This window comes from Cynara cardunculus (genome assembly GCF_001531365.2).
Source record: "Cynara cardunculus var. scolymus isolate 2C chromosome LG 16, CcrdV1, whole genome shotgun sequence".
NCBI classification, from domain to species: domain Eukaryota; kingdom Viridiplantae; phylum Streptophyta; class Magnoliopsida; order Asterales; family Asteraceae; genus Cynara; species Cynara cardunculus.
This window is the reverse complement of record NC_037543.1, coordinates 19534149-19548342: the sequence shown is the minus strand read 5'-3', so window position 1 is coordinate 19548342 and position 14194 is coordinate 19534149. Positions and strand designations below refer to the sequence as shown.

At 32.5% G+C, this 14194-nt stretch overlaps 1 protein-coding gene across 1 annotated transcript; it reads left to right on the top strand.

Moving 5' to 3' along the window:
* Positions 1–609: 609 nt before the first annotated feature.
* On the top strand, positions 610–8005 carry LOC112529241 (vesicle-associated protein 1-2-like). The gene is made up of 8 exons (XM_025140417.1): positions 610–845; positions 972–1042; positions 1751–1832; positions 2866–2981; positions 3059–3223; positions 3342–3383; positions 4262–4339; positions 7656–8005. Exons 1-8 carry the CDS (start codon positions 794–796, stop codon positions 7758–7760), a joined length of 711 nt encoding a protein of 236 aa, XP_024996185.1. The 5' UTR covers positions 610–793; the 3' UTR covers positions 7761–8005.
* The last annotated feature ends 6189 nt before the right edge of the window (positions 8006–14194 follow it).

The following is a 14194-nucleotide window of genomic DNA, read 5'->3' as shown; positions in this document are numbered from 1 at the left end:
TTTTTCAAACCAGACCGGACCGCCAGACCGCTCAAACCGCCAAAAACGGTCCGGTTTGACTTGGTTCGGCCGGTTTGAGCGGTCCGACGGTTTTTTTGAACACCCCTAGTTATTTGTTAGGGGTTGGTTGACAATTATTGAATGGTTTGATGCAGAATGATTAAATGGTCAGAATGATTAAAAGACTCTTATGATATAATGCAAAAATGAAATATAATTACTTGGTAATTGTTTACAATGAAATTAGAACGTTGAATGGTTAAGGGAGATCCAATATATAAAATCATTCAGAAGGTTTTATAACCATTAAGAGACACATTTTTTTTACCAAACAAGATTTACTTCTTAATGATTCAGATGCTACTTCTCAATTAAACGTTTTTAACGATCACAGTGACCAACTTGTAAATTAATAACTAAAGAAACAAAAAGTGTTATTTCAGACAAACCACAGGGACTAAATTTGTAGTTTAGTCTTTATTTTGTAACGTAACTTTACGAAAGACCGTTTTGAACCGGATTGAATGTTAACGGAACCGGTGAACCGGATATAATTGCAGCCTTTAGATAATAAAACCACAAGAAGACCACTATCTCTCTCTCTCTCTCACACACAGAAAGACACAAAACGCACACAATTCGAAAACGAGATCTCTATCACTCTCGCTGGATTCTCCGACGTCGATAACGGGAGATACTTTTTTTTGTTGACCGCCGGCGAAAGTACTTTCTGTTCCTACTTTCCCGGCAAAGGTTCGATTGGTGGTCGAATTTTGCTAAAAAAGGAAAAGAAATGAGTACCGGAGAGCTTCTCAGCGTCGATCCTCAGGAGCTTCAGTTTCCTTGTAAATTATACGAATTAATACTCTTTTCAGTTAGTTTATTGCGTGATTCCGCTTCTCGTTTTCAGATCTGTTGCTATTTGCTCCCACTAGATTCTTAATTTCGTGTTGTGGTTTTCGTTTTCGTAGTTGAATTGAAGAAGCAGATCTCTTGTTCCATGCAATTAACGAACAAGACGAATAATCATGTTGCGTTCAAGGTACTATTATTGTTGTTGGTATCGATTTTTTGTTTTGATTCAAAAATTTTCTTCTTTTTTTTTTTGTTTCGAGTAAAAAGTGCATGTCGAAATAATGAATTTTTTGGTTTATGAATTTTACATCAGTGTCAAGCTGTTTACTAAATTAAAAGATGATTTTTCTAAAATCCAAATCAGAGAAACTTCTTACGAATTAGGGGGTCATTGTCTTTTAAAGTAATAGTAAACGTATCGATCTCAAGTAATCAATTTTAATATTAGTAGGCATGTATGAGTGAAGTTGAGAAATAGGATCAAGAACTAATTCTTGAAGTGGTAAGCTAGGAATGTTATATTCTGAGTTTTATGTGTTCTGACTAATTTGGGGGCACTATTTTCTTCCGAACTGAAAACAATCGTAACCATCTCAAATAATAAATTTTAATTTCAGTAGGCATCCGTAGGTGTAAAATTTGAGAATCTGATGAAGCACTAATTCTTGAAGTACTAAATTGGCAATGTTATATCCTGGGTTTTCTCTGTACTTATAAATTAGGGTGCACATTTTCTTTTGAATTACAAATAATTGTAACTATCTCAAGTAATCAATTTTAATACTCCTAGGCATCTATAGGTGCAAAAAATTTGAGAATGGGATTACGAACTAATCCTGAGGTGGTAAACTAGCAATCTTATGTTCTCAGTTTCTCTGTTTTGCTGAAATTTCAGGTTAAAACTACGAATCCGAAGAAATACTGTGTTCGGCCCAACACCGGGGTTGTGTTGCCTCACTCTACTTGCGATGTCATAGGTTCCTGCTTTCCCTTTTTCTTTGAATGTGCATCTGTTTTGAGGGCTTTTTTTCTTATGTGTTGCATCTCTCTAGCCTGTGTACTTGTTCCTTTGATCACTTTCATTCTGATCATGGCTTTCTGGTTCTTGGCACTTGCATTAAGTTTTGCTCTGTTTCCAACCATCATATGTTGGTATTGCATTATGCATCATATGTGTGTGTTGTGTAAAATAGACACATGCCAACTGCTGAACTCCATCCTACATCAGATATAGTCATATGGGCACATACATACTTATACATATGTCTGTAATTTTTGTTTCATTACAAAAGTCATGTTTTATAAATTTCATAGTTGATACTTTTGCCAATCAAAGCACTTTTACCACAATTTGATCCCTTCATTTAAACTAGATTAATACAAAAATGTACCTGCCCTTTTGATTTTGGAAGACATGGAGCCAGGTTCATCATGCATGGTTCCATGAATGGAAGGTAGAAAGTATGTTTTACACCAGTTCTGTGTCCCCATTTTTGCCATTTTGCTCCATCCGTTCATTTCTATGCCGTGCATACATAGTAGTACCATATTAATGATGTAACTCAGTAAGTGCATGATCTGGGAGTTTGCAATACATAACTGGTTATGGAACATAAGTCATGTGTAGCCAGCAAAGTTTGGCCATCTTTTTCTTGTTTCATGGAAGTTTATGCCTCGTGTTTTCCTGTTCCATTCGGTTCATTTGTTGTTGGTATGAATATTCAATACAGTTATTCTACCACATCTTCTTGACATGGTGCAACAAACCAATGATGGTTGCTGCAAGTGACATATTTTCTCCTTTTGTGCATTGTTGTACATTGATTAGGGTTAAGTCTTACATTATCCATTTAAGTCTCCTGTATACGTATTATTCTAACTTTCAAACACACAATTTGATGCCCTAGCAGGATATTAACATTCAAGGATATGGTCTGATTATTTATGCAAGCAGTATTAGTTCATAATGCATGCAAGTTTGGTGGCTAACTCGCATTGATATTTTTGTAGTTACAATGCAAGCTCAAAAGGAGGCTCCTCCTGACATGCAATGCAAGGACAAGTTTTTGCTTCAGAGTGCAGTTGCAAGTCCTGGAGCTGTCCCTAAAGATATTACTCCAGAGTTGGTAATTGTTTAGCTGATCAGATTATGTTCAATATATTGACTCTGTGGATGGAAGTTTATACATCTTTTTTGCAACAGTTTAACAAGGAATCCGGAAATCAAGTGGAGGAATGCAAATTAAAAGTTAATTATGTTGCTCCCCCGCAACCACCATCACCTGTAAGAGAAGGATCAGAGGAGGGTTCCTCTCCAAGGGCTTCAATATCAGACAATGGGACTATAAACACAACTGACTCTACTGCTGTGAGATTATATTGTTTTTTGTGTTATTATATTATTATATTTGCATTTTTTTAACCATCTAGAACATTTATATGCAACCGCCGCAATTATGTAAAAGTGCCTAAATTTTATTTTTTAGGTTCCAAGAGCGTATGCTGAATCTCAAGAGAAATCATCAGAGGTTATTTCCTGAGCTACTTATTATTATTTGTTGATGAGTTTTTGTGCTCAAATACAAATTCTGGAATACAGGCCAGTTGTATATGTTCAGTTGCCTATGATACTTGCATGCAATCTTTTGGCACTATCTTTTGGTTTTTATAAAACAGTTGATTCAGTATGATTCAGATGTCCTGAAGCTATGTCACAGTGGATTAAAGTGTAATGATGCAACATTTTACCCAAGAACCGTGAATACATCTCTGTTTTGCCATCTGCAGTATCCTAGTATAGTTGAAATCAAGTATTCGGCATATCTAATTTATCAACATCAGTTTGCCATGAAGTGAAAATTACATGTTTTTTTCTTCAGAAGTCTTCCATATTATGTATCATATTTAGCAGAATTATTGAACCATGAAATAAGTTGTGCTAGACCAGTGACTTTTTTCATCCACTCCCCATGCATATTGGAAATTTGGTTCAGTTACCATTTGATCTCAACAGGATTTCCTCCTCAATATTGCCCATGCCCGTTAATGTCCTGCATATCTTCGATGATGACATCTTTGTTTTGCTGCTTTCTTGGCATTGTTGATTTATTGCTTTCTCTCTGTTCTCTTCCTTTTGAAATTATGGAATTTGTGGGGTATCTTGTTGTGATTGTTTCTTGGATGAAGAGTGCGTCAGCAAGACCTTATTCTTTCCCTTCTAAATTGGAAATTTAAAATAAGAAAAGTTATTCTGCATCCCTCTCCAGTTGATACCAAGTCTGTTAGCCATCGCATTGTCTTGTGCTTGCATTTTTATCAAATTTTATATAATTTGCACAAGTTTTTATCTCCTACACATGTTTGATGGTCAACTCCTGTTTACATTCACCTCCTCCTGCTTTTCCAGGCAAGGGCCCTTATTTCTAAGCTGACAGAAGAGAAGAATTCTGCCATTCAACAAAGTAACAAGCTTCACCGAGAACTGGTACACATCTTTACTTATGTTTGTTTAGTTTGTAGCTGGCATTTTAATTAACAAAATTACTCGTAGCAATTTCACTCTAACCTGAATAGCTTCATAATCTGTAATTGTCGATTGCATTGTTTGGTAACTACACTACACTCGCAGGCCTATTAGTGTTTCCTTTCCCTTCCCGTCCTTTAGCCCTGTAGTGTTGTGCATTTTGAACAGTCAGACATCATTAGAATCCATGTCCATCAATAATGAAGCCAAACATGCCCAGTATATCCCACCTGGAGGTGGGCTCTGAGGAGGGTGAGATGTACGTAGATCTGACCTCTACCCTAGACAGTAGAGCAGATGTCCATCCATAATGCCCTCCTCAAATATAACCTCAGTTCATTGCTGTTCAGTTATATTATGTTTCACATGTCATCTTATATCTAATTCCAGGATCTTCCCATATCTAGTAATGCGGTACAACTTGCCATTATATGTGTGTGTGTGTGTGTGTGTATATATATATATATAGGCCAAGGTTATTTTACAAACCAGTGAAATCTTACAAGCCGTACAAACCGTGTGGTTCATTGTTTAATTGAATAAAATTGTTTCATGGAAGTGTTTAATATGATGTAATTGTTTCATATAATTCTTTTCTTGATGAAATTGTTTCATATATTTTTGTTTTTATGTGAAAATGAAATTGTTTCATGTATTTCTCATTTTGATGAAATTTGTGTCATATATTCTTGATTAATCAACCCTCATATATTCTTGATGAAATTGTTTCATATATTATTGACTAATCACCCTCATAATTAAGAAAAAGTGAAAAAAAATGATTGGTTGAATGAGGTTTGTACGGTTTGTTAGGTTTACATGGTTTGTAAAATAACACCCCTCTCTCTCTATATATATATGCATGTATGTATTCCTGTGCTATTTCATTTGCATTGCTGATTTTCTTAGCAAGTCCTCATTTTTCCTTTTATCTGCATTAGCACTTGCTATATTACTTAAAAGAGGAAAAACTTAAATTATATGGAGAGTTCTGAACCATAGGACTAACAAAGCGTGATCCAGGCTAGGCTTCGTTTGGTTGGTGAACTTTCCGGTTATTCCCATGAATTGTTAAACTATCACGTGCTTTTAGGGTTGGTTTTTTATCATTTGACTTAAAAAGATTAGGCTATGTTTGGCAAACTAGTTGATAAGCTAGTCATAGTTGGTAAAAACTAGACGATAAGCTAGATGACAATGTAAAATTACCTAAAACAATAAGGTTTTTGGTCATTTATGTAAAATATAAGGGGCATAATGGTAAAAGAGTGAAAAAACCTCTTTGAGCTTATTGAAACACGATCTAGCTTATAAGCTATTTTATGACACTATCAAATGGGGTTTTTTCAATAAGCACAAAAAATAACTAGCTTATGGTTGGCAAACATGACTCTCGATTCTTCAGGGTGGTGTTATGCATCATGTAGGCCATGTTTGGCGACCATAAGCTAGCTTAAGTTTTGAGCTTCTTGAAAATGTTCTTTTTGGTTTGCTAAACAATTGGCTTTTTGAAATGCTACTTGAAAGAGCCTTTTAGTAAACTTTATGTGCTTTTTTCCACTTTCTTCCAATTATGCCTGTAATTATTATTTATTGTACTTATTATTTGAATATTATTGGTTATATTAATTATTTTTATATTGTTAATTATTATTCAATAGGTTTAGTCGGCCAAAAATCAAATACAATAATTCTTAAAATGTTTTTGTAAGTTATATAAATATCAAGTAACATTTCTTATGTTTCATAATGATAAAAATTTCGATAAATGGTTTTAATAAAATATTTAATTATTAATTAAATATTTTTTAAGAATTAATAATTACGGTTGACAAAGTTTGTTTTTATTCATATTATGTGTATTTGTTACTCAAAATCATCAATTACTGTGACAAATATTCTAAAGCTCATATTTTTTTACACTAATTGATAATTTTAAAAACTTCGTTTACATTCCTTTAAAATGCGAGGGTCGTGCCATGAGGTGTGGAAAATTTGTAATAAGATCACAAATATGATATAAAATGCAAGGAATGTCCATTAAACCTAAATAATTGGAAAACTCTCTGTTTTAATTTAAAATGATGAAATGTATTAATGATTAGTTTTAATTATAATATGTGATGTCAGAATTAAGTAATTTTTCAACATGTCCTTTTAGCTCATTACATTCTGTCCCCCCTTTTCAGCTAGTTTTAACCAAATGTGATTAGTTTTTCAGCTAACTGCTAGCTTATTAGCTAGTTTGCCAACATAGTCTTAGGACCTGGTTGTTAGCCAGCTTAATTAGCTTAATGGGACTTGCTGTTTGTTAGCAGCTTATTCGGTCAGTTACACATAACTGTTTGGCAGTGGCTTAATGATATAGAAAGGGGTTTATGCAGTAAGTTTCTAGGGGAAGTTTTATGCAGAAAACCAAGTTTTTTCCAAACATGCCCCTCTTAATTAAAAAGTTATGCTCATTTCATCTATGAAAAAATCCTCCCATACAAAAACTTCCCCAATCTATATAGACAGATTAATCCACACAAAAAGCTTTGTCCCCACAGCTATTAATGGAAAATCAACCAAACATCCTCTTAGTCAAACATGGTACAACATAGCATGGAATTTAAAATGTTCAACATGAGGACAACTCTTTTTTAAAGGACTGAATTTATAGACAAGTTTTGGAAGTGTTTTGACCCCACATACATTTAGCACGTTGATAGGAAATGCATGCCATGGTGACGGAAACCATGACACACAATAACATGTGAGAAAAAAGAGTATATGCATCAGAAATTTGACATTAATCGCTACAAAAGAAAGCGATTTCATTATTTACAACCAAAAATGATAATGCCTCGAGGACAAGAAGCTACTAGAATTAAATTAACTATCCGCCAAATCTCATTATCAAAGTCATCAAACGATTTCCCTACGCCATGTTCGATAACCATAAGCTAGTAAAGTCCCGTTTGGTTTGTTGAGGTAGGGTTTCAATAAGCTTCAGGGTTTCTTTTTCTTCCAATTTTGCCCCTTGTATTTATTCATTTAACTTTTAACATTTCTTTTTAGGTTATTTTACATTGTCGTATAGTTCATGACTACTTTACACAGTTCAGCCAACAGCAGCGTTATGGTTTTAAGGCAAATTGCACTAAAATGAAACCAACTTTTCTTTTTGATTTCTATTATGAGAAACCATCTTTGAGAACTTTTTATATGACCAAATTCATTTTATTTTGGTAGAATCTGGTTCCTGAAAACATTACGGTTTGTTTTAATTTTGCAGGAAATGTTAAGGCTTCAGGGCAACAAAAGCCACGGAGGTATCCCGCTCATATACGTTATTCTTATCGGTTTGCTGGGAATTCTATTGGGATATTTGGTGAAGTAAAGGAAAAGAGTCTATAATAGTGTGTGATTGGAGAAATTAAGGCTTTGTTTAAACTGTGATATGAGAAGGAAGACATGGTTCTTTTTTTTTTTGATATGTTGTGTAATTTGCGTAATCTAAGGTGGTGTCGGTCGGTCGGTCAGTCAGTCAGTCAGTCGGGTTTCGTATATTTGGTACAACGTTGAGTTGATGATGCAAATTAGACTTGTTTTGGGGACCATCTTGCTAATTTTCTTGATCTTTCTTTGAAATTGCCTTTCTTTTTGTTTCTAGTTTGTTTAATTGGTTTTATTTTGTATTCGAGATCAACTCAAGCTCGAGATAAACGAGCTCGAGTAGCTCGTTAAAAGCTCAACTCGTTTACAACCCTAGTTAGAATTTCATTTCCTTTTTCAAAGTCGTTTTTAGAGACTATATCGCAGGGTTTTACATATTTTGACACGATATAAGAGGCAAATCCTACCATTCTAGGAAAATATGTGCCTATTTACCCTCCTTTCGACAAGACTGTACGTATTAACATTTTCATGAGGCCATGGTGACGGGTCACTCCACGAAGCTGCTCGTGTGTCTTATCGGAAGAGTCAATTGACGGGCCATGGTGACGGGCCATGGCCATGTTGAAAATGAGTTGGTCAATTGACAACTACTATCTAATAAATCTGTGACGTTTTGTAAAAACCAGTATTCCAAAAAGGCTTGTTGTAATAGCCTCCACGGCAGGCCGTGGATCAAGATTTGTATTTGATGTCACGTTAAGTCCGTGGCATGTAAAGCCCAATGTGCAATTTTTGTAACGCGATATTGGTTTTTCTTACCTTTTTAGTGTCATTTTTTAGTTTATAGTATATAATCTAATTTAAATTGTTTAATATCATTGACTTAATAAATAATAGTTGAAAACATATATGTATGTGTATAATTGTATATATGATGTATGTATTTGTTGTCATAATCACATCTTGAAAAACGTCCAGTGGCTCTTAAAATTTTTAGTGTCTTACGCCATCTAAAACCTTGGTAAAAACCAGCTGACAGAGAGGTGGTTTTGCAAAACAAAAAAGATTTAGGAAGCTTACACGGAAGCCACGGTTTTTTTTTTGAAAACCAAATGCGTGACGATTTTTTTTCTGTTCTATTATGTCATGTCCCATTCCGTCTTGCACCGCGTACCAGACGTACCATTCTGACCGTTAAAAGTCTTGCAACCTCCATCTTTCTTGAGTCGATGTGGGCATCAAGGATTCCGATTCCCTCAAACCTCGGCACGGTAATTGTTCGCATAAATACAACTTTTTGACGATATCTATACGAAAAAATCGGTATATATGTTTGTTTGCTAATAAATATACATAATCATTGAGTTTCAAAGTAGCTGTCAAGTTTCCTCCTTAATCAATTTTGTGTTAGATTTCTGGTAGCTTTATGTGTGTATTTTATGCATATATTTGTGTTAATTATGATTGGCCATGTGCAAACACATGCCTTTTGTCACTCTCCTTATGATCATTGTTTCAAAGTTGAACTTTCCAAGATTTTCTTTTTCTATGTTTTAAAACTGCAATAATATTATAAATACTGTCTTATTATTAAAAATACAACAGATCCAACAAACTCTATCCAGTATGTCCCATTTAAAAATATGGTTCGAAGAATAGAACAGATGTTTATGTGAATACTATATGTTATGCAAAAGTACGAGTCCAATTGTTAGAATTGTATCTGCAGATATAGTACGACTTCAAAGGAGCATGCTGATGGTTTGATTTGGTGCCTGGGATATGATATAACTTAGCGTAATTCGAGGATTCTTACTCGATGAGGGTGTCAAAAACATTGAGGAGGAAATGGTATAATTAGTGTCGAATTGTGGTTTGTGATTATTGGTCCCGTGTAGGAGAAACATAGATGAGAAATGATGCACAAAAAGCCCAAAGTCTGGCCCGAAAAAAAAAACTAGGACTAGCAAGCTTGAACCCTAGGCCCAAGCCAAGTCTTAAAGCCCCCAATCGAGCCAAGCTTCTTTTCTTCTCAAAAGCCTAGGGTTAGGCTTGAAAAGGATCGACCGTGCGTATTTTCACACTCAAAGCCCAAAGTGCGGAAAAATGTGTGCTTTCTTTTAGTTACTGAAAAGATGCTTGGAAGTTCTTAGCCCATGTACAATTGGGTGTTCTATTTTCCTTGAAGATGCAATGCCTGCGATTTTTTATTCTAGAAAATAAATAATTACAGAAGCAGGATTTTTGTAGCTTAAAGCTGCTATCAATCACCCCTTCGATAAAAAACTGAAACACTTATGTGTTTGGGGTTCTTATGGAACACGGGGATCTAAGGAATCATTTTCTATGGTAGAGCAACGGTCTACGTACATTCTCGTATCCTATCTTTATATGTGGTTTACTGGTTTTGTTTGTTTGGTTTGCTTAACTGGACATGAGCCAAAAGCACATGTTTGTAAAGTTGTTAAGAGCATATCCACACGTACTCTATTTAATGTACAGAGTTATTTGCCTAAAATTTAGTGTAAGAAGTAGTTTTTGATGTTGTTACTTCAACCATGCTCTCTACTTTAATATTATTACTTTTTGAAACATAATAATATATAATTTAATATATTTTAAGAAACTCTTTGTTAGAGTCCCACATCAGCTAGACTTGAACCATTTCTCAAGTATATATGTTGGATCTCCCCTTCCTCCTCAATGGCTCTTTTGCAGAGTAACTAGTGGGGTTCCATATATTCTCACAATATATGAGAAGTAAGAAATTCCAGTAACGGGTTTTTGGTTTTGCCTCGTTATAATAAACCTTGAACTTTTTACAACAAAACACTTAGCGTAAACAGAAGTACATTACTTCAACAGAACAACGACTTACATCTTCCCATCTTTCAGTTACAGTTTTGTCGAAATCTGTTATTCAGTTTCTAATTCAAATAATCAGTGACAAAGCAGATAGTTGGAGGTAGTAAAAGATAATTGAAATGCAAAGAGTGGATGAGAATATGAAGGAATGATGATGAAAATGACTTTGAGAGCTTTAGTGCATAATGGGGTTGACCTCCAAGAAGACACATAACCCCAATTCCAATCACAAATAAAGGTGTCTTTAAATGATTGTATGGTGGTTAAAGAGAAGGAACATATCATGGATTTGTGGGCATCACCAACACAACCATCCACCTCCATGCATGGTGGTCTAAAGATTTGACCACCCAACCTTCTATGTATGTATGTATGTATGGTTCATATCATTACAACCAAATAATTGTATCGTTTTTAAAAGGTGCGTTATGACGTCAATATGTGTTTTAGAATTTAGATGCCACGTTAGTCTTTGTATCGATTATGTAAAGCGAGACGCGCACCATGACGTCTTGAGTCGTGTTATGACATGCGTTTTTTTGAATTTGTTTGATTCTTAGAACTCAAGACACGCACCATGCGTCTTGAGTTGTATATATGGTATCTGGTTCTCTTTTATATAATTTAAGTTGTTAAATATGTCGGATAATAATAGATAATATATATAAATGCACAAAAAGCCAAAGCCTGAAGCAGACCCAGTGCGAGTGAGCCCAAACCTATGAGTTCGGGGCCAGGTTCAACAAGTCTCATAGCCCGATCAAGCCAATTTTAGGGCAGATCTCGAGATTGAAATCAGATATAATTCGGTAATTTATCTCGAGAGAAACCAAACGAAACAGACCATGGAATGGAATGGAATGAGAAGGTGTGGGTCTACCAAAGTGGGGTTTTCACAAGCATTGAATACTTTACTTTTGCCTTTTTGAGGGTATTTATAAAAGAAAAAGAAGTTTGTGGGCATTAAAGAAAGCGTTGTTTTCAAGCGGACTTAATTGAAATTTTACATAAATATCAATTTCCCTATTTTTATATATATAATAAATAATCTAAAATATTAGGATAATAATAATAATAATTTACATTATTAATTATTAATTTGTAATAAACTAAGATATCAAAAAAAATTATTGATGTACATTATTTAAAATTTAATGTTACAAATAAACTTTGTGTAACTACAACTTATTAAAGCTGCACGTTTGAATTCGTGTAATTAACTACAGATAAACATTTTATTTTAAATATACAAAATCTATAATGTAATTAAGATAATCATTGAGTTCTAACAAAATACTTAATTATTACTCTTATAAAAAATTATATTATTAAATCTAAATTAAATTATAATAAAAAAAGTTAAATTAATGAAATTACCCAAAAAGTAGTTAATTTGATATTAATATCGATGTATCTATCTTCAAATTTATATTTTATTCAAAAATAAAAACATGATCTCTTTTTCAAGACCTATAAAGTGTATTATAACATCTACAAAGATATAATAAGACGAAACATTAAAATCAAAATATATTTTGTTGCATTGCACGTGTATTTTTTTAGTTAATTATAATTTTGCTTTAATAAACTTCAAAATTTTGACTTATTTGCAATAATTCTTAATTTAAAATGTTAGGTGATTTGTTTTTTCTTCTAAAATTAAAATCAAACAAATATTTTTGTTACATATTTAAAACAAACTTTAACTTTTAATTCCATATATTTTAAAAATTTTATGATTAAAAATAATGTAAATTATTTAATGAGATAGAAAAAGCACATAAAAGTTTTAATGTTTTAATATTATATAATATTAAAAATTGAGAAAAATGGTGATTGGTGGGCAAGCATCTAAAAATGGGTGAAACCTCTTTTTTGCACACTCACACTCACACCCATGTAGATATTGAAACCTTCCTCCTTTTCTTTTTCCATTCTAACTTTTTATTGCCTTTCTACTCCCCACATTTATGCTTTTCTTAATCACATGCTTTATGGTTTAATACTCCTACATTAATTATATATATATATATATATATATATATATATATATATGATTGGATTGCAGTAGAAAATCTAAATTTTATAAGAAACAGTCAGGATCGTTGATCATGAAGGCACACAAATCAATCCATGTGCGTTGCTGGACTATGTCGTTTTCTAGGTCTGTCATTCATCTGTATGCATTTGTATTGATCGGAGGCGATTTTGTTAACATGTGTTAAAATTTCCTGGATAATGTGTGTTGACATAAGTTAAGGTACGTTGATATTCACAGATAATCTATATATATATATATATATATATATATATATATATATATATATTAAAGAAGAAACCACATGCAATGATGTGGCCTTTTCTCAAAACAAGAAAATGATTTATCTTTTTTCTCTTTTCCTCAAGCTTCTCCTACTTTAATATTTGTTTTTTATGTTTCATATTCACATTTAAGATCTTTTAATTAAGTTGTTTCAACTTATTCATGTTCCCTCTAATAAGTACTCTTTTAATTCTCATTATTTCTCTCTATTCAGTTATAATTTTTCATCTTCTCTTCATGGTACACCTCTATAATAATCTCTCAATTCTTCATCTCTATTCATGTATAATTTTGTGGTACATCTCTATGATAAAATGACATATGAATCCTTGAAGAAATAGTGTAACATTGTTTAAGAAAAAAAAAACCTCTCAATTCTTCCTCTACGAGAATATATGTAGAAGATAAAATGATATGTATTATGGTAAAATAATTCTCTTAATACACCTCATGATTATAATCAATATTTTCACATATTTTTTTTTATGATTTTGAACCAATCACAAAGTTTGATATAATAAAATATTGATATATAAGACTTAATAATAAATATATATATATATATATATATATATATATAATATTAAAAGAACAACCAATAATGATAAGTTAGATTCATATATCAAAAGTAATGTTGATTTTTATTAATTTAATATATAAATGTGATCATCGACTCATTTAGCTAATTTCAATAAATTTTTAAAAAATTTATCGTCATCGCGCGATGTCAAACACTAGTGTATGTTAAACTTTAACCACAAAAGGTTACAAAATCATGAGAACCAATCTCAACGTTTTGTTTACAATGATTTTTTTTTTCCAAGACTAGTATTTAATGTATTGTGAAATTTTTTAACGTGTAATTTTCATTTCACAATGTGAACCAAAAACAAGTTTCACATGTTTTTTTTTTTCTTCATAATATGAATACAAACATATGTGAAACAATACATTATATCATATAAAAAATATATTGATGTTGGTTTTCACGGGTTCATAATCATATTTTTGTGATTGTGATTTAATCTATATGTTTATGTATGTATATATGGCATGTGTTTGTTCATTTAATTGAAATTTATGATGAATAAAAAATAATTTGACAATAGTATTAAGATAAAAATTGTAGATACATACACCACATTTTACATATTTTTTATGTCACTTAGATAAACTATTTATATAAAAGTAACATGAATCAAATTCATAAAAAGGTAATATTGGTCTTTTAATACACACACAGATAC

What these genes read in the sequence shown, in the direction of transcription:
- LOC112529241 (XM_025140417.1), top strand. Translation starts at nt 794, where the DNA reads ATGAGTACCGGAGAGCTTCTCAGCGTCGATCCTCAGGAGCTTCAGTTT. An exon ending in CTCTACTTGCGATGTCATAG is followed by an intron (nt 1,833 to 2,865) that starts GTTCCTGCTTTC and finishes ATATTTTTGTAG; the next exon opens with TTACAATGCAAGCTCAAAAG. An exon ending in AAGATATTACTCCAGAGTTG is followed by an intron (nt 2,982 to 3,058) that starts GTAATTGTTTAG and finishes TTTTTGCAACAG; the next exon opens with TTTAACAAGGAATCCGGAAA.